Raw genomic sequence first — 22,032 nt, forward strand, 5'->3', positions numbered from 1 at the left:
TAACTCAACCTCTGTCCTGTGTCCTTGTGTGTACCACATTGAGCATGGAGAAAAGAAAGAAGACCAAAGAACTGTCTGAGGACTTGAGAAACCAAATTGTGAGGAAGCATGAGCAATCTCAAGGCTACAAGTCCATCTCCAAAGACCTGAATGTTCCTGTGTCTTCCGTGCGCAGTGTCATCAAGAAGTTTAAAGCCCATGGCACTGTGTCTAACCTCCCTAGATGTGGACGGAAAAGAAAAATTGACGAGTGATTTCAACGCAAGATTGTGCGGATGGTGGATAAAGAACCTCGACTAACATCCAAACAAATTCAAGCTGCCCTGCAGTCCGATGGTACAACAGTGTCAACCCGTACGATCCGTCGGCGTCTGAATGAAAAGGGACTGTATGGTAGGATACCCAGGAAGACCCCACTTCTTACCCTGAGACAGAAAAAAGCCAGGCTGGAGTTTGCCAAAACTTACCTGAGAAAGCCTAAAACGTTTTGGAAGAATGTTCTCTGGTCAGATGAGACAAAAGTAGAACTTTTTGGGAAAAAGCATCAACATAGAGTGTACAGGAAAAAAAAAGAGGCATTAAAAGAAAAGAACACGGTCCCTACAGTCAAACATGCCGGAGGTTCCCTGATGTTTTGGGGTTGCTTTGCTGCCTCTGGCACTAGACTGCTTGACCGTGTGCATGGCATTATGAAGTCTGAAGACTACCAACAAATTTTGCAGCATAATGTAGGGCCCAGTGTGAGAAAGCTGGGTCTCCCTCAGAGGTCATGGGTCTTCCAGCAGGACAATGACCCAAAACACTCTTCCAAAAGCACTATAAAATGGTTTGAGAGAAAGCACTGGAGACTTCTAAGGTGGCCAGCAATGAGTGCAGACCTGAATCCCATGGAACACCTGTGGAGGGATCTCAAAATGGCAGATTGGAGAAGGCACCCTTCAAATATCAGGGACCTGGAGCAGTTTGCCAAAGAAGAATGGTCTACAATTCCAGCAGAGCATTGTAAGAAACTCATTGATGGTTACCGGAAGCCGTTGTTCGCAGTTATTTTGGCCAAAGCTTGTGCAACCAAGTATTAGGCTGAGGGTGCCAATACTTTTGTCCGGCCCTTTTTTGGAGTTTTGTGTGAAATGATCAATGATTTGATTTTTGCTTCATTCTCTTTTGTGTTTTTTCCTTGCAAGCAAATTAAATGAAGAGAATAATACCAAAGAATTTGTGGTTGCAATCATTTTCAGGAAGAAACTGAGTATTATCTGACAGAATTGCAGGGGTGCCAATACTTTTGGCCAGCACTGTATATACTTCTGCAAGCAACCAGCCAAGAAGCCTCCCAATGTAGAAAAAATAGAAAGGAGGCAGCACTCAAGCATGAGAACGGCTTCAAATGAGAAGCTGAAATGTTGCATGGATTAGATTTATTTAAAAACATAAGTTGAGTCTGTATACTTTCAAAGCCTATGACCACTGTGAACATAGTTATTAGTGTTGAGCCACCCCCGTAGTGTTCGAGTTCGGTTCGGTTCGTCGAACACCCGTGTGTTCGCCGAAATGTTCGTCGAACTGTTCGTCGAACACCTTCGAACACCGTTAAAACCAATGGCAGGCAAACAAAAACACATAGAAACACATAGAAAACACCTTCAAAGGTGTCCAAAAGCTGACAAACTGCTCAGAAGACACAACTAACACATGGAAAAGTGACAAGTACATATAGTCATGCGAAAAGAAAAGAGGTGCAGGAGTAAAAGGAGGGGGAGACACAGATATAGGCATGTCATGCCCTTCTAAAATCCAAAAAGTGAGAAGCCGACACGTTCAGTCCGCTCCTGCCCGTGCCACCTCCGTGTCGCCGGGTTTGTGCCAGAGCCGCGGTGAACCCTGACGGCCAGCCCCCCTCTCCCAATACTGGTGCCTGTCCGCTGGTGGGTCGAGCGAGCCCCCCTGTGGTGGAGGCAGCTCTAAGCTTTTTAATTTAAATTGTCTCTCTAATTTGAATGAATACACTTTAAATCCATTTACAAGGATCTATTGGAGGGCAAGTCTCATGCCAGCAGCCGCGTAATTCCAGCTCCAGTAGCGTCCACTAAAGCTGCTGCAGTTGAAAAGCTTTTATAAGGATTGAGATCGGCTGTCCACCGCAAGGCATCCTACTGCCAGTCCCAGCCCCTATGCCTTGGGGTGCCTCCTGATGCTCTTCACTGAGTATCCCGTGGTCCCGAAGCATTTACTTTGAAAAAATTAAGTGTCCAAACTAGAGGTGGTGTAGCTTGCTTAACAGCCGGGATAATCCGCTGACTAGCAGACACTGCTACTTAGCACAAAGTATTTCCTGGGCTAGATGCATTTAAAAATTTGTAATTAGATACTCTCGTTGGATGCTGAGAAAGCATTCCATAGAGTCTCCTGGCACGCCATATATGATTCTCTTAAAAAGCTTGGGGTAGGGGTCTAGGGGACCCTTTTATAGCCAAAATCATGGCCCTGTATCACAATACGTCAGCTAGGCTGAAGATAAATGGAACTGTAGCACCCTGAGGGCTCGGTTGCTACAGAGGTATTGCACCTCACCCAGAGGTGTGATATCTCACTCTCAGGTAAGGATGGAGTGTGGATCAGGACCCGACACCTGCATGCATTACACCACATTGCCGTGGGGCAGGGCGACCAATATGCCTCTGAGATGGGCACGACAGCCCCTGTCCCTGGCTGGAGTGGGGGGAGGGAACACTGAGGAAGGGGAACCCTGTAGTGCAGGAGCAGGGAGGAAGCAGTTCCTGGGTGCATTGAGAAGGAAGTATAAAAGGTGGGCACCATCTTAGTTCAGTGCAGAGAAGTCTGAGCAGAAGTGGCAGGGAGCAGGGGCTCTGCATGAGCTCTGCTCCGGAGGCGGGCCTAGTAACAGAGGCCCAGGCCTGGAAGAGGGAGAAGGAAGGAAGAGGAGCGGAGAAGGCTCCAGGAACGAGGAATGAAGGGATCCCAGGGGTGCGGACGGGCGAGTCGCCACCGCACGCCCGAATCCACCTGCGTGGAGGGGTCAGGCCAAAGGGGGAGACCGGTCCCTGAAACTAGTGGAGGCAGGAAATGACCCTCAGCTAGAAACCGGAGGCTGTGACATTTTATGTGGCGCAGCCCCTCGCTACACCTTCTAGGAAGGCACCACATAGGGTCAGGGAAACTGGCGCCAAGTTTACCAAGAGGAGGCCCGAGGCAGCCGGACAGAAGGGTTGGTAAGAAAGGCCAGACAAAGGACACACAAAGGGGGTCCTGTGAAGCGCTCCAAAGTTATCTGGGAGTTGTCTGAGCCCCTCACCTGGTGAGCACAGTACGACGTGGGCAGCCGTTACCTGCAGACGTGGTCTGGATAATAAGAACCGTGAGTAAAGGCCCTGGACTGCATCACTGACTCCGTGTTGTTACTGCTGCTGCCCTGCACCATCACCCCCATCCTCCGCATACACTGCCCTGAGGCTATACTCCTCCCGTGGGGAGTTATGCTACGCTCTGCTGCACCCACAACACCAGCCTCAGCGGTCTGCCCTGCAGCGGCGGTTCACTCTGACCGCAATCCACGGGTGGCGTAGTCGGACATTTAAACATCAAAACCACATAAATAGTTCCGCCACTGGTTTGACCACCCTGAGCCACGGAACCGGGTCGCCGCCACGAAGACTACAACCACCAGCATCCACCAAAAAGGGTCCGGCTCCGGGTGTCCCAAGGCCCAGGGGGTGCATCAGAACATTTTCATCACCTTTCACAATCACCAATGGGACAAGGCAGGGATGTCCTCTGTCCCCACTCTTATACATCCTAGTGACGGAGCACCTGCTCTCATCAATTCGCCATAACCCCAATATTAGGTGGATTGAGGTGGGAGGCACCGAGTACAAGTGCTCTCTATTTGCTGATGATGTCCTAGTATATATCACACTGTTATGGCTGAAATAGATCACTTTGTTACATGGTCAAATTTTAAAATCAATGCAGCGAAGTCTGAGGCCCTCGATGTCTCCCTCCCCAAATCCATATAGGATTCCATCCAGTCCAACTTTCCCTTTGCCTGGCCCTCACAGGGTATCAAATACTTAGGAATTCCTATTCATAGAGACCTCTCCCATCTATGTTATCTTAATTTTGGGCCCTTTATTGAACAACTCCATACAGACCACGGTTGGCAAGTTAGAACTGTAAGATTCACTACGTGAACCACTGGTGTTTTGTGGAAAAGCACATGTACACTGTGTTCCAAATTATTATGCAAAAAGTGTTTAGGAGTGATAAGGGAAGAATTTGTTTGTTTGTCAGTTAAACTCATTGATGGTGATGTGTGTCAGGGCTCTTTATATCACTGTAAGCAATTGCAGACACCTGTGCTAATTAGTTTGGCAGGTGTGTCCAATGAAAGGCAAGACTACTTAAGAAGGCTGTCTCACATTATTAAGCAGCCTACATTTTCTGCCAAAATGGGAAAGAAAAAGGATGTGTCGGCTGCTGAGAAGCAACAAATTGTGGAATGTTTAGGTCAAGGCATAACTACAATCAACATTGTGCGATGATCAGGATGAAGTGTCTTGGCAATCAAGAAGTATGTAGCTGATTCACAGTACACACGTGTGCGTGCTGATAAGGGCAAATTGAGGACTCTTTCCTACAGGCAATTACGTCAAGCTAAAAGAGCAGCGGCAAAAAAGCCTTGTCATAGCAGCAGACAAGTTTTTGAAGCTGCTGGTGCCTCCAACGTCCCCCGAACAACAAGATGCAGGGTCCTTCAGAGGTTTGCAGCTGTGCATACGCCATCCTGTCGACCTCCTCTATCCACTTCACACAAGCAGAAACGGCTCCAGTGGGCCAAACATTACATGAAGACTGATTTCAAAACTGTTTTGTTCACGGATGAGTGCCGTGCAGCGCTCGATGGTCCAGATGGATGGAGTGGAGGATGGCTGGTTGATGGACACCCCACGCAAACACGGCTACAGCGCCAACAAGGAGGAGGTGGAGTAATGTTTTGGGCTGGAATCATGGGGAGAGAGATTGTCGGCCCCTTTAGGATCCCTGAAGGCGCTAAAGATGAACTCCATAATGTATGTGGATTTTCTCAAGCAGCACTTCCTGCCATGGTTCAAGAAGAAGAACCGTGTATTTAACAGCAAGATCATTTTTTTGCATGATAATGCACCATCTCATGCTGCACATAAAACATCTGCATCTCTGGCTGATATGGGCATAAAAGGGGACAAACTTATGGTGTGACCCCCATGCTCCCCTGACCTCTATCCCATTCAGAACCTCTGGAGCATCATCAAAAGGAGTGTCTATGATGGCGGGAGGCAGTTCACATCTAAGCAACAGCTCTGGGAGGGTATTCTGTCCTTATGCAAAACAATTGAAGCAGAAACCATCCAAAACCTGACAAATTCAATGGACGAGAGAGTTCAGAAGCTCCTTTCGAACAAGGGGTCCTATGTGAAAATGTAACATCACCTAGAATAAAGTTTTGAGTTGAAAACTGTTTGATTTCAGATTCTAATAACCTGCTAATGCTTATAATTTCAAAAATGACCATTTTTTTGGTCTTTATTAAAATGAAAAGGCTGATCGAAAAGTTTGGGGGATCTAAGAGTGTGGCAACCCAGTAGTCATGATTACTTCGAATTCTGACAATATGAGGGTCATGTTGCAGGTAGTGCAGCAAGAAGGCACTTATGTGTCTTGCGCATCTCAGAGCGCCAAAATTATTTTCCGGGCTAGATGCAGCTAAAAATTATTATTAATTTTAAATCTGGTGGAGCTTAGTATAGATGGCCTAATAGGATCAGTGCTGCACACTGCTACAGAGCCCAAATTATTTTCCAGTCAAGATACAGATAAACATGATTAGTAATTTGAAAGCTTAAAACGGTTGGTAGGGTGATTTTAACCAATCATCAAGCTTTTACTCTCCCCAGGATGACACAGGGGTAGAAAAGTCGTTTCGGATCCATGATTTGTTCATCTTTATGAACGTGAGTCTGTCTACATTATCAGTGGAGAGCCGCGTGCGCTTATCTGTCAGCACACCACCAGCAGCGCTGAACACACGTTCAGACAGAACGCTGGCTGCGGGGCATGACAAGATCTCCAAGGCGTAAGTGGCTAGCTCCGGCCATTTATCCAGATTGGAAGCCCAAAAAGAGCAAGGGTCCAGTGACACAGTCATGGCTTCAATGTTTACTTGGAGATACTCCTGTACCATCGTCTCTAGGCGTTGACTATGTGTCAGACTTCTTGTCTCCTGTGGCCTTGCAAAGGATGGGCTAAAAAAGTGGTGAAATGATTCCGCAAAATTGATGTTACCAGCAGATACTGTGGTTCTGTTACGGTTTGAGTGCTGAACACTTGACGGTCCCACGGTTGGCAAGTTGGAACTGTGAGATTCACTACGTGCACCACTGGTGTTTTGTGGAAAAGCACATGTAAGATTCTGCAACAGTCTCTGCTGATACTCCTGCATGCGTGCATCCCTTTCTATGGCAGGAATAATTTCTGCAAATTTACTTTTGTACCGGGGATCTAACAGTGTGGCAACCCAGTAGTCAGGATTATTTCTAATTCTCACAATTCGAGGGTCATGTTGCAGGTAGTGCAGCAAGAAGGCACTCATGTGTGTTGCGCATCCAGGAGCACCAAGTCCCTGTTGTGTTGGTGGCGAGGTAACAATCATGCTTCCTTCCTCTGTCCTCTCCCCCCAACCTCGCACAACAGAAATGTGATCAAGGTCTCCCTCATCTGATGAGTCTTCCATCAGTTCGTCCTCCACTTCTTCCTGGGCTCCTGCACCTTCCTCACTAGTTTGGCTGCTACCATGCGCCCTGGTAAAACCATCTCCCCCACCCTCACATGCCTGTCGCCTTGGTGCTGCCGACCGTCTGGACCTTGCAGATGTTAGCCCTTCCGCATACAACTCCTCCTCCTCTACTTCCTCCACCTCCTCTTGTGCCACCACCTGACTCCGAATTCTGTTTAACATGTGCTCCAGCATGTAAATCACCGGAATAGTCATGCTGATAATGGCATCGTCAGCACTAAACATCTTCGTCGCCATTTCAAAACTGTGCAGAAGGGTGCATAGGTCCCTGATCTGAGACCACTCCTCCAGCGTGATTTGCCCCACCTCTGGATCTTGTTGGCCCAGGCTATACGTCAGAACGTATTGCACCAGGGCTTGTCGGTGCTGCCACAGTCGCTGCAACATGTGCAAAGTTGAATTCCACCGGGTAGGCACATCGCATTTTAGCCGGTGAAGTGGCAGGCCCAACGACTTCTGTAGAGATATAAGTCGCTGAGCTGCGGGATGCGAACGGCGGAAGTGAGCACACAGCGACCGTGCCCTCTGCAGAAGGCCATCTAGTCTGGGATAGTGGGCTAAAAATTGCTGGACAACCAGGTTCAACACGTGAGCCATACAAGGCACGTGTGTGACATTGCCCCGGCGAAGGGCCGCACCCAGGTTTGCAGCATTGTCGCACACGGCCTTCCCTGGTTTCAGGTCCAGTGGAGACAACCATTCATGAAATTGGTTCTCCAGAGCTGACCACAACTCCTCAGCTGTGTGACTCACATTTCCCAGACATTTCAAAGTAAAAACCGCCTGATGACGTTGAGCCCTACTGCCAGCATAGTAAGGAGGTGTGCAGGATCCCTTCTGCGCAGTTAGAAAGCTTGTGGCATGACCAGACAGGCTTTGGGTGAAGGTGGAAGACCGAGAGGAGGTTGAGGAGGCAGAAGCAGTGGAGGAACTTTGACATAAAGAGGATTGACGCACAACTCGTGGGGACGGCAAGACTTGGACAGCAGCCCCTTGTCCTGCTGTCACCATAGTTACCCAGTGCCCAGTCAGCGACATGTAACGCCCCTGTCCATGCCTACTCGTCCAAGTGTCTGTGGTGAAATGCACCCTGTCACACACAGAGTTTCTCAAAGAAGCGGTGATGTTGTGTGCGACATGCTGGTGGAGCGCAGGCACACCTTTCTTTGAGAAGTAGTGCCAACTGGGCATCTGGTACTGGGGCACTGCGACGGACATAAGGTCTCAAAAATCCTCTGTGTCCACCAGGCGGAAAGGCAGCATTTCTGTAGCCAAGAGCTTGCAGATGGTGAAATTCAACCTCTTAGCTTTCTCATGGCTAGGAGGAAATGGTCTTTTACTTGTCCACATCTGAGGGACCGAGGGCTGGCTATTGTGCTTAGACGGGGTTGATAAGGGTGTCCCCGGCAAACTGCCGGTCTGTGAGGAAGATGCAGGCGGACATGTTAGGTTGCCTTGATCCAAAGGTGGTGCTATCGATGTCAGACAGCGCTCAACACCAGCTGGTGTTACCACCTCCAAAGAAAATGATGACCTGCCAATCACGCTGGCTGTTGTGGGTAAAGAGGTGGCAGGTCTGCGCCCCTAAACAGGTGTGACTGCTGTTCCCCCAGTCACAGAGGATGAAGAGGCCGCGGATGCACAAGATATGGCAGACGGTGGTTGGCCCGGCCGGCTAGGCCGCATTGTAGCACACTGAGCTTCCCACTGCAACTTATGCTTCATGTCCATGTGCCGGTTCATGCATGAAGTACTCAAACTATGTATTTTTTGGCCTCTACTTAGCTTTTGCTGACAAATGTTACAGATAACACGAGTTGGGTCATCTTTATAGATCTGAAAAAATGCCCAGGCTATGCAAGGCTTAGCACCCATGCGACCTGAAGAGCCACCATGACTTGTGGTGAGAGGCAGAGTTGTGTTTGAGGATGCAGTTGTTGACGTGCTTCCAGTACTACGTCTCTGTCCAGGAAGGCGCAACCTGACCTCGTCGTCACTAGCATCTTCCTCCACCTCCTCTGCTGACCTCATCTCTTGGCTGACTGTGGGTTGACAGTAAGTGGGATCTCCAACCTCATCATCATCACCCTGTGCGTTATCACACCCATCGTCCTCAGAGCCAACCTGTTCCTGCCCTGACAAAAAACTAAAGTTGTCGCTCCAATCAGGTATTTGAGTCTCATCATCGTCTTCCTCATTGTCTCCACCAACAGGAGTTACAGTTTGGAAATGAGGGTCTACATTATGGTCAGAACCTTCTGCGTCTGGTCCTGGATCCGACTCATAAAGATTCTGGGCATCAGTGCAGATCATTTCCTCATCTGGATTCACAGAAGCGCTGGAGTCGACCTCTGATTCCCAGGCTATAGTATGAGTAAACAGCTCTGCAGACTCAACCATCTGTTCTACCTCATACTCAGACGGGCAGCTGGAGATTTGGGAGCTGTGAGGAAGCAAGTGCGATTGGGGTGACACCTTTGAGGACTGGAGTATTGGTGATGTTGAAGTTGATGTGGAGGAGAGCCCACTTAAAGGAGCACTTGATATCCGTTGAAGCACCTGCTGTTTTTGTGCCTCATCTGGAATTTGTAGCGATTGGCGTGGCCGTAAGAAAGCGATCTTATCACATTGTCCGCTAAAAGAAGTAGACATTTTAGTTTGGCTGGAAGATGGTCTTTCTTCTGCAGATGTTACTGTTGTTTTAACACCTACCCCACGGACACAACCTTTTTTCCCCTTCCCAACACGCCTATTCCCCTTTCCACCAGCAGCAGGCCTTTTTCCACTCATTTTGGTGGTTAACTAATTCACAACTCTGGAGCTGTTTGCACAAAAAAACAATGGATGGGAACCGAGCAGAGCTGAGTGGCCAAACTGTGGTATTAGGCCAAAACTATTGGCTGGGTTAGATGCAGAAAAAAATTAGATTCAATTTGCAACCTGATGGAGGTCAGTATAGATGGATTAATAGAACAAGTCCCACACACAGCTAGAAGCCCAAATATTTTTTCAGAGGTAGATGCAGAAAAAATTGTATTCAGTTTGCAACCTGATGGAGGTCAGTATAGATGGACTAATAGAACAAGTCCTACACACAGCTAGAAGCCCAAATATTTTTTCAGAGGTAGATGCAGAAAAAAAATATATTCAGTTTGCAACCTGATGAAGGTCAGTATAGATGGACTAATAGAGAAAGTCCCACACACTGCTAGAAGGCCAAATATTTTTTCAGAGCTAGATGCAGACAAAAAATTATTTTTAATTTGCAACCTGATGCAGGTCAGTATAGATGGACTAATAGAACAAGTCCCACACACAGCTAGAAGGCCAAATATTTTTTCAGAGCTAGATGCTGATAAAAATTATCTTTAATTTGCAACCTGATGGAGGTCAGTATAGATGGACTAATAGAGAAAGTCCCACACACTGCTAGAAGGCCAAATATTTTTTCAGAGCTAGATGCAGAAAAAAATTATATTCAGTTTGCAACCTGATGGAGGTCAGTATAGATGGACTAATAGAACAAGTCCCACACACAGCTAGAAGCCCAAATATTTTTTCAGAGGTAGATGCAGAAAAAAATTATATTCAGTTTGCAACCTGATGGAGGTCTGTATAGATGGATTAATAGAACAAGTCCCACACACAGCTAGAAGCCCAAATATTTTTTCAGAGGTAGATGCAGAAAAAAATTATATTCAGTTTGCAACCTGATGGAGGTCTGTATAGATGGATTAATAGAACAAGTCCCACACACAGCTAGAAGCCCAATATTTTTTCAGAGGTAGATGCAGAAAAAAAATATATTCAGTTTGCAACCTGATGGAGGTCGGTATAGTTGGACTAATAGAGAAAGTCCCACACACTGCTAGAAGGCCAAATATTTTTTCAGAGCTAGATGCAGACAAAAAATTATTTTTAATTTGCAACCTGATGGAGGTCAGTATAGATGGACTAATAGAACAAGTCCCACACACAGCTAGAAGGCAAATATTTTTTCAGAGCTAGATGCAGATAAAAATTATCTTTAATTTGCAACCTGATGGAGGTCAGTATAGATGGACTAATAGAGAAAGTCCCACACACTGCTAGAAGGCCAAATATTTTTTCAGAGCTAGATGCAGAAAAAAATTATATTCAGTTTGCAACCTGATGGAGGTCAGTATAGATGGACTAATAGAACAAGTCCCACACACAGCTAGATGCCCAAATATTTTTTCAGAGGTAGATGCAGAAAAAAATTATATTCAGTTTGCAACCTGATGGAGGTCTGTATAGATGGATTAATAGAACAAGTCCCACACACAGCTAGAAGCCCAAATATTTTTTCAGAGGTAGATGCAGAAAAAAATTATATTCAGTTTGCAACCTGATGGAGGTCTGTATAGATGGATTAATAGAACAAGTCCCACACACAGCTAGAAGCCCAATATTTTTTCAGAGGTAGATGCAGAAAAAAAATATATTCAGTTTGCAACCTGATGGAGGTCAGTATAGTTGGACTAATAGAGAAAGTCCCACACACTGCTAGAAGGCCAAATATTTTTTCAGAGCTAGATGCAGACAAAAAATTATTTTTAATTTGCAACCTGATGGAGGTCAGTATAGATGGACTAATAGAGAAAGTCCCACACACTGCTAGAAGGCCAAATATTTTTTCAGAGCTAGATGCAGATATAAATTATTTTTAATTTGCAACCTGATGGAGGTCAGTATAGATGGACTAATAGAGAAAGTCCCACACACTGCTAGAAGGCCAAATATTTTTTCAGAGCTAGATGCAGAAAAAAATTATATTCAGTTTGCAACCTGATGGAGGTCAGTATAGATGGACTAATAGAACAAGTCCCACACACAGCTAGAAGGCCAAATATTTTTTCAGAGGTAGATGCAGATAAAAATTATTTTTAATTTGCAACCTGATGGAGGTCAGTATAGATGGACTAATAGAGAAAGTCCCACACACTGCTAGAAGGCCAAATATTTTTTCAGAGCTAGATGCAGACAAAAAATTATTTTGAATTTGCAACCTGATGGAGGTCAGTATAGATGGACTAATAGAGAAAGTCCCACACACTGCTAGAAGGCCAAATATTTTTTCAGAGCTAGATGCAGACAAAAAATTATTTTGAATTTGCAGCGTGATGGAGGTCAGTATAGATGGACTAATAGAACAAGTCCCACATACTGCTAGAAGGCCAAATATTTTTTCAGAGCTAGATGCAGAAAAAAATTATATTCAGTTTGCAACCTGATGGAGGTCAGTATAGATGGACTAATAGAACAAGTCCCACACACTGCTAGAAGCCCAAATATTTTTTCAGAGCTAGATGCAGAAAAAAATTATATTCAATTTGCAACCTGATGGAGGTCAGTATAGATGGACTAATAGAATGATGCTATGCCCAAAAGATTTTACTTTACTAGGTGCAGTAAAAAAATTGGTATTCTATACACAGGTGGTATATCTTGCAACACAGATAGGCTACTCCACTGACTAACACACTCTGCAAGAGGCCAAAAAGGATTAGCTTTGCTAGATTCAGCCAAATGCTGTGAAAAAAACTTGCACAGCACTGGCACAGACCTGCCTGGCAAAAACTGATAGGAACTGATGTAACCTAGTCCTGAAAAGGACTGCAATTACAATTAGTCTTTACTCCCACAATCTATCTATTTAAGAGCACAGACCTGCCTGATAAAAGTCGTAGGAAATGCTGTAACCTAGTCCTTAAAAGGACTGCAATCACAACTATTCCCTACTCCCAAGCTATCTGTAGATTTGTGCGAAAATTGGCTTGAAATTAACAAGGTATAGCGCACACAGCAACAGCGGTGCCGTCTAACACGCAGCTGCAGCAGTGAGAAAATGGTGGCGACGGGGAAAATGGCTTGGTCTTATAGGGCAAGGACATGTGACATACACTGCCAATGACACATGCCCTTGCTTGTGTGAAAAAAAGCACTTCGCTCCGTGTGTGCGCTGCTGATAGGCTGACAGATTGCACCTCCCCACTGTAAATGCGGGAAAGAGAAAAAAAAATGGAGATCTTCATTATTCCTGCAGAGATCCATCCCCTGCCCCTCCCCCCACCCCGCTGTACACTCAAACTGCGTATTAACATTAATTTTCATCATTACTGAGAAAAAATCCAGTTATGATTTTGGTGCACGAACAGTTATCGAACATAACCTCGAACAGCCGAATTTTTCTCAAATCGTTCGTGTTCGCCGAACGGCTCGAACACCGCCCAAAACAGCTCGAATTTGAGATTGGCGAACAGTTCGAGTCGAACAACGCTCATCTCTAATAGTTATACTTGAAGACAACCGACTACATGAAGGTAACCCATTCAGAAATCAGATGTCAATTATATCCACCATAGACATGCTATAATTGTAAGCTTACCACAAAGATCTCCAATTTCACTATTATTATGCACATTCAGCCATGTCAATTCTAATTATATAGATTGGGTGATATTTTGTGTCATTATAATATTTGTAGATAGCGGACCTGTCAGATATTGTTATTCCATACAATCTAGTGCCAGATGAAGGTCTAGATCAGGGGTCTCAAACTCAGCTGGGTATATGGGCCGCACACGGAAAAATATTCAATTTGGGGGGCCGCATTATTTTTTAGTGATACCATTTTTTTTCCTTTACGCCTTTTGAACTGGTCCCTATCCTGCGCATATGTCCCCATCCAGGTCCCCCACCCCCATACTGCGCACAGGTCCCCCCCCCATACTGCGCACAGGTTCCCCCCCTACTGCGCACGGGTCACCCCCCCAATACTGCGCACAGGCCACCCCCCCAATACTGCGCACAGGTCACCCACCCAATACTGCGCACAGGTCCCCCACCCAATACTGCACACAGGTCACCCACCCAATACTGCTTACAGGTCACCCACCCAAAACTGCGCACAGGTCACCCACCCAATACTGCGCACAGGTCACCCACCCAATACTGCGCACAGGTCACCCACCCAAAACTGCGCACAGGTCACCCACCCAATACTGCGCACAGGTCGCCCAACCAATACTGCGCACAGGTCACCCACCCAATACTGCGCACAGGTCACCCACCCAATACTGTGCACAAGTTCCCTCCCAATATTGCGAACAGGTCATCCACCCAATACTGCGCACAGGTCACCCACCCAATACTGCGCACAGGTAACCCACCCAATACTGCGCACAGGTCACCCACCCAATACTGCGCACAAGTTCCCTTCCCCCCATACTGCGCACAGTGCCCCCCCCATACTGCGCACAGATCGCCTGTCCTGTATTTCACATAGGCATGACAGAAAATAAAAAAATAAAGATTATTCTCACCTGTCCTCCGTTCCCTCGGCGTCCTTTCTGCACCTGTGGCCCGCAGGCACATAGACCCCTTGATGATCGCGGCCCGGTCCAGGAGCTGCCGACATCAGCACTGTAGTGCAGTGTATTGCCGCGCAGAGACCGTCTCTCTGGACAGCAATACCAATGCCAGCCGGCGACCTATCAGAGGCCAGCTGCTGACATCTGCGTCCCAGCGCATGGCAGTAACGTCATACTCCGCTGCGCTGGGACGCAGAAATCAGCTGCTGGCCTCTGATAGGCCGGCGGCTGCCATTGATATTGCTGTGCAGAGAGCCGATCTCTGCGCGGCAATACACTGCACTACAGCGCTGATGTCGGCGGCTCCTGGACCAGGCCGCGATCATCAAGGGGTCTATGTGCCTGCGGGCCGCATGAAGCAGCCGGAGGATGGTGGATCCACTAATACATTTCTTAGTTCTTAGGTTTACAGTCTGGGAATGGTCCTGCTCGATTTATTGATGGATAAATAATCAAGTGAATTTAGGAAATGAAGACAGACATCATATAAATAGAAAGTATAAATGAAATTAAAATCTTGTTCTTACTACAAACTGACCTGGTCTGGGGTCCTGCTGGCCGGGTCTGGGAAACTCTGTAATAAAACACAGATGTACATCAGTTATACATATGATTCATCAATGGCTTTGCGGCTTTTGTGTAAAAACAATTGCTCATCATTCATAATAACAGAAGTAAAAGATATATGGGAAAAAAATATAATATACACTCCTCATCATCAATATTGGAAAACCAAGAAGAAAAAGTCATGGGATTATGGAAACCACAAGATCTATAGCCATTTTAATGATAAACAAATGATGAAAAAATTAAAACAACATTTTCAAAACATTTTATTCAGAATTGAGTATGAGGAGGACACGCACTTACACATCTTGGCATGTTATGATTGAGGGTAATAATGTCTGAAGAATGTTTGCTGAATGAACTTATGTACCAAAATCATCAAGATCGGTTGTTGGCATCTCCATTTGCACTATCACACGCCAACCTCTCCACCATGGCCAAGACCAAAGAGCTGTCCAAAGACTCCAGGGACAAAATTGTAGACCTGCACAAGGCTGGGATGAGCTGCAGGACAATAGGCAAGCAGCTTGTTGAGAAGGCAACAACTGTTGGCACAATTATGAGCCCAGAACTACAAGGGAGGACCTGGTCAATGACCTGAAAAGAGTTGGGAACACAGTCTCAAACATTACCATTAGAAACACACTACTCTGTCGTGGATTAAAATTCTGCAGGGTCCCCCTGCTCACGCCAGCACCAAAATCATACAATGTGATTTTTTTCATTTTTTTCAAGATTCTGTCTCTCACAGTTGAAGTGTACCTACAATAAAAATTACAGACCTCTCCATTCTTTGTAGGTGGGAAAACTTGCAAAATCAGCAGTGTATCAAATACGTATTTTCCCCACTGTATGTATATATATATATATATATATATATACATCTATATATATAGATATATATAGATATACATAGATATATATAGATATATATAATATATACATATATACAGTACAGACCAAAAGTTTGGACACACCTTCTCATTTAAAGATTTTTCTGTATTTTCCTGACTATGAAAATTGTACATTCACACTGAAGGCAACAAAACTATGAATTAACACATGTGGAATTATATACTTAACAAAAAAGTGTGAAACAACTGAAAATATGTCTTATATTCTTGGTTCTTCAAAGTAGCCACCTTTTGCTTTGATGACTGCTTTGCACACTCTTGCCATTCTCTTGATGAGCTTCAAGAGGTAGTCACCGGAAATGGTTTTCACTTCACAGGCGTGCCCTGTCAGGTTTAATAAGTGGGATTTCTTGCCTTATAAATGGGGTTGTGACCATCAGTTGTGTTGTGCAGAAGTCTGATAGATACACAGGTGATAGTCCTACTGAATAGACTCTTAGAATTTGTATTATGGCAAGAAAAAAGCAGCTAAGTAAAGAAAAACGAGTGGCCATCATTACTTTAAGAAATGAAGGTCAGTTAGTCCGAAAAATTGGGAAAACTTTGAAAGTGTCCCCAAGTGCAGTTGCAAAAACCATCAAGCGCTACAAAGAAACTGGCTCACATGAGGGCCGCCAAAGGAAAGGAAGACCAAGAGTCACCTCTGCTTCTGAGGATAAGTTTATCCGAGTCACCAGCCTCAGAAATCACAGGTTAACAGCAGCTCAGATTAGAGACCAGGTCAATGCCACACAGAGTTCTAGCAGCAGACACATCTCTTCAACAACTGTTAAGAGGAGACTTTGTGCAGCAGGCCTTCATGGTAAAATAGCTGTTAGGAAACCACGGCTAAGGACAGGCGACAAGCAGAAAAGACTTGTTTGGGCTAAAGAACACAAGGAATGGATATAAGACCAGTGGAAATCTGTGCTTTGGTCTGATGAGTCCAAATTTGAGATCTTTGGTTCCAACCACGGTGTCTTTGTGCATCGCAGAAAAGGTGAACGGATGGACTCAACATGACTGGTTCCCACCGTGAAGCATGGAGGAGGAGGTGTGATGGTGTGGGGGTGCTTTGCTGGTGACACTGTTGGGGATTTATTTAAAATTGAAGGCATACTGAACCAGCATGGCTACCACAGCATCTTGCAGCGGCATGCTATTCCATCTGGTTTGCGTTTATTTGGACCATCATTTATTTTTCAACAGGACAATGACCCCAAACACACCTCCAGGCTGTGTAAGGGCTATTTGACCAAGAAGGAGAGTGATGGGATGCTACGCCGGATGACCTGGCCTCCACAATCACCAGACCTGAACCCAATCGAGTTGGTTTGGGGTGAGCTGGACTGCAGAGTGAAGGCAAAAGGGCCAACAAGTGCTAAGCATCTCTGGGAACTCCTTCAAGATTGTTGGAAGGCCATTTCCGGTGACTACCTCTTGAAGCTCATCAAGAGAATGCCAAGAGTGTGCAAAGCAGTCATCAAAGCAAAAGGTGGCTACTTTGAAGAACCTAGAATATAAGACATATTTTCAGTTGTTTCACACTTTTTTGTTAAGTATATAATTCCACATGTGTTAATTCATAGTTTTGATGCCTTCAGTGTGAATCTACAATTTTCATAGTGATGAAAACACAGAAAAATCTTTAAATAAGACGGTGTGTCCAAACTTTTGGTCTGTACTGTATATATATATGTGTATATGCTGTATATATATATATATAACATTATTTATTTCTGAAGGTCATTTTAAATCCATCTTTTATGTTATTTTCCTCAATTAACTGCTGTTTATGACCTGATGGGTCACTGTCTACCCCAAAATCTACACATTCGTCCCACACTGTTGCACATTCAATCATATTTAAATATTTCAAATTATGTATGCCATGAACATGCTGAAATGCTGAACAATATTTGGAGAAACGACAAATTAAAATAAAAAACAATGGATCAAAAATAATAATAAGCCTATGATAAGGTACATATATTTGATTACTTGAGTTTGTGCTGATGTCCCATGTTAATACTAGCCTAGGAGAAAGAGAAATAAACTGACACATAGGGAAAGAGCGGTCAGTCTAGCTGATCATGCAGGGAGTAGCCAGTTGGGTTGACTATGTATCTTGTGATCTTGTTCACATACCAGACACCACTTTTATCCATGCTTTTCTCTGAAAATATGCAAATTGCCTCTTCAGAGAGGAAGAGGACTAGAACTCTAGTCCCACCTATTGGAAGTAGCAATTGTAAAAGTAAATATCGACTCTTTAACGACCCTTGCCATATCACTTAGGATAAAAGCCAAACCAGAATCTCAATTTGCAGACACAGTCTTTGGGGGTGCTGCCCCTCATTAGTTTAAAGTGTGATATCTAGTTTGGCTAGGGGAGAGGCTTCTCACCGGGATCCAAGGGGTAACGTTTCTCCTTGTGGAGAGTGACACATACCAATGGTAAGTTGCGGGGTTTCATAGTAAAACATACATGTAGTAATGAGGGGTCTAAGATCCATGCTATCAGTGGTTTGGGAAGCATTAATCATGTGACAGGTTCCCTTTAAACTTCAAGTTTATGAAGCGGTAACTGACTAATTTATTGAAAATGCTAAGAACGTGCACTATTCACCCCATTGCAGAGCACACAAAGTATCTAGACAGGAGGGGATTTTGTCCACCCCCGCATATCACTATGCATATCCTGTCATTTACAGCAAACATTTGTACAATAAGGTAGTGGGAGACACACAGAACATTTCACTCCCCTTGAGTTGAAGTACTCGGTGAGCATATACTGAGTGACCCGTCCATATTTACTTGTGTGCAATGAGCCGCTGCTAGTTATTCCATTGTTGAGTGTTAGTTAAATGAAATCACTAATGAAGCTTTTTAAAGTGTCATTCAGCAGATGCTTTCAGGAGAACGAGATGCAGAAAGTTCTACTGAATGGAAATCTGTGTAACCGGCAAATGCTTTGGAGTTGATTTTCATGAGTGAGTGATGATAACTCAGATCTTTGAAATTTTTTGTCTTGGAGGCTGTTAATTGCATTGAAACACCAGGGGGTTGACAATTGACATCAAAGTTATGAAGTAAACGTTTCATTCTTTTGTAAACTTCACTGAGAGCCAGAGTATAATTTTACAAAGGTAGAAGAGACTGCAAAGTAGCCGCAAACTCCACGCCCTGCTGGAGAGTTCTCATTAGTGCAGTGAGATCATGCTGAGGACAAAGTGCTGAAGAATTTATAGGTCTCACCATGATAAGTAGGTCACTTCCAACAAAGGAATTTACACAACATTTTATGGATCCTGGAAAGGACAGTTTGGAAATCTAAATCTTATTTAAAGGGAATGTGACATAAAAGACATGTAACATCTAATAGATGGAATACGTATGATTATGAGTGGTCTGGCCCTGGTATCCCTGCTGTTCACAAGAACAGGGTCCCAAAGTCCATGTAAACAAATTTTTAGTGAACACATTCGACCACTTCATTAGCTTAACTGTTTTAGGCATTAAAGACAATAAATAGTTCACATATAGTTCATTCACATGAAAGAGTTTGGTCTCCTTTTGCTTGGGATCAGTAGGGATCTCAATAGCCAGCTTCTAAGAAATCATACAGCTATCATCCATCCGGTGGATAATGGGTAAATATTGTTTATGGGAAAATTCCTTTAAAGTAAAACATTCTTTTCAACCATGCATACTTTTGTATTGAAATGTCTGGATTAGGACCACAATTGATTACTTTCTGGCCACTAAAGGGGAATATTACTGTGGGAAGTTATGATAGCATCAAAAAGTCACAAAACAATGGGGGGAGGCGGGTTAATAGGAGGGGCCAGAAATTGGTGTCGTTTTTGAAATCTTATAACATGTAAATCCTACAATGATTATTACATATTAATGAGAGACTTTATAAAAATATAAATTTGACAAATTATTCCAGGAAATTTAATTTATATACTACATGGAAAAAAGAGAGAGAGTAGTAAATCAGTATTAGTGTAACAAAAGGAAAGCCTCTCACCTGCTAAGGTTGTGCAGGTAGGACATAACTCCATATAGGCCTTATACAAAAAACAAATGGGTGCAGCCGAACTGGTAGCTGTGGAATAACTCTGCATGGAAAGTTCCGCCAGAGCATAACTAGGATGAGAATATTCAGGTGACAGGTGTTCCCAAAGAAAAAAAAATGGATAAACCACCGAGCTTGATGAAAAGTAAATTAAAAAAAACACAACATGTTTCAACTGTTTTGAGCCTTCCTCAGGTGTCTCAAAGGGGCTACTCTACAGCGAACCTGCGCCGTAACACTCAAGCAAGGGCCTCTCTGAGCTGCAATGGCTGGCAGGGCCATGTGTAGGGTGAACTCCCACAGCCATTGAAGCCCACAGAGGTCCTAGCTTGAGTGTCACGGCTCAGGCCCACTGTAACGCAGCAGCTTTGAGATACCTGAGGAAGGCTAGATACAGCTGAAACGCGTTGTGTTTTTTTAAATAACTTTTTATTTATTTTTAATCAATCCCCGTGATTTATCCATTTTTTTTCTCTGGGAGTGCCTGTCATCTGGATCTTCTCATCCTAGGAAATTCAGTTTTCTGTTAATTGATTTGTGGCAAATTATATGTACTTCAAATCTTCCAATTTTACTGATAAACATGTAAGACACCATTCACTATTCCTCATATATTAATCTTCTGCACTACTGTGCTGTAGTTCCGCTCCACAACTGAGCACATCTGGCTGCCACCAGCACGAAGTACAGCTGATAGGTCACACCCTCCACCGATATGTTTTTGATGACCCATCCTAAGGATAGGCCACTAATATAAGGTCCTGGACAACCCCTTTAAGATATCCTGAGATATCTATTAATTAAACGTATATATAGTCAAATGGGATTCACATTATCATGTCATAAGTGCTGGTTACCATTAGATACTACCGGATTTTTTGTAGCCATTACACTGCCGGCATAGTTGATCAAGTCACGAAGAGAAGACTTTGTACTGTTACGCCTCAAAAGCCCTTCCCTTGGAGATGGGGGACTCGGAGCCGGGTCCTGTGATGTAGAGATGGGGTGCAGCCGTGGCCCGGACCCGCTCCGTGCCCACGGCCGTCACACTAAAAAAAGGATGGTACGGGCTTATCCGGGTTGAGTGGCTGATCTCGACTACGCCACCTGTGGCACCTGGTGAAGGCCACCAGCGCTGCTGCAGTCCGCCGAGGCATGGTGTTGTGGCAGCCGACGTTGTTACTACTCCCCACAGGCGGAGCAGGGCCTCATGGCAGAGGGACAGGATGACGGGGGTAGTAGTCTAGGAGGTCTGGTGCTGTGTAGTGCGGTGTAGTGCAGAATAAGAGTGTGGAGGCCATAGGGGTTAACTTCCAGGGTTTTTACTCACGTTGAGGAGTACAGCTGCAAGGCTTCTCCCTGCTCCTCGCGGAGTTCTGCGGTCACCAGAGACGGAAGGGGTCCGACAACCTCCGAGTAAGTCCAGCATTCAATCAGGACCCCGCACCAGAGTGTTCCTAGACTTCAGACCAGGTCCTTTCCTGTCTGTGTGTGAGTAGATAGGCCGGGTCTCCCTCTGAACTTTTCTCAGAAAAAGGGTACGGGTGGCAGCTCCACTCCTTTCGATACCAGGTGGGATCCTCTGGGCCTACCGGACTTTCCCGACCAGGACGTGGAGTAGCAAGGTCGGGTGTCAGGGGCCGGTACCCCTCTTGCAGCTGGAATCCCTCTGAATAGATCAGGTTGGCGAGGACAGGTGGCGTATACCGCTCCGTCTGCATCCCCCCCAGGATCCATTTGTGGTGGAGCTACACTCCTAAGCTCCGGGCCTTCTTGGCCATGGTCCTTGACCGGGCTGAGACATACATCGTCTGCAGCCTGCCCCTCGACCCAAGGCCAGGGTACGAGGGCCGTGCCTCCATCCTCTGCAGGTCCACACAGGATCCACTCTCAGGGAGGAAGGTCACGTTCAGAGAACAGTCAAAGAACAAGCCACCAAAAATGACTGTGGATTAAATATGAAATTTAAAGTGTCACTAAAATGTGAGTCCTCCACCCTCACCCACTAATTGCTTCCCCTATCTCTTGGTTCCCCAGTATCCCGAGTTCCAGCAAGGGCAGCACCTAGTGCATTCTAGCCCCCTCTGGTGGGAAAAGTGTGGTGTTGGATGTGGAAGTAGGGTGCTGACCATCGCACTGTTCTTACCTCAGAGGAGGAACACTACACTCCATTAGAGAAGTGCAGCATCCCTGTGGCGGTCGAACCCTCAGGGGCGCCACATTCCCCCTGGTGAAACACAGCAA

The 22,032-nt window shown here is 45.2% G+C and overlaps 1 protein-coding gene across 2 annotated transcripts in view; it reads right to left on the minus strand.

Moving 5' to 3' along the window:
• UNC5C (unc-5 netrin receptor C) overlaps positions 1-22,032 on the minus strand; it is a 518,170-nt gene that overhangs the window by 385,187 nt on the left and 110,951 nt on the right. For both annotated transcript variants that reach the window (XM_073638355.1, XM_073638362.1), the window contains exon 2: positions 14,783-14,818. In XM_073638355.1, coding sequence (XP_073494456.1) covers positions 14,783-14,818 — 36 coding nt within the window. The remainder of the gene's footprint in view (positions 1-14,782; positions 14,819-22,032) is intronic.

This window comes from Phyllobates terribilis, unplaced genomic scaffold (assembly GCF_046119375.1).
Source record: "Phyllobates terribilis strain yellow unplaced genomic scaffold, ASM4611937v1 Scaffold_1__5_contigs__length_1240528914, whole genome shotgun sequence".
Lineage (NCBI taxonomy): Eukaryota > Metazoa > Chordata > Amphibia > Anura > Dendrobatidae > Phyllobates > Phyllobates terribilis.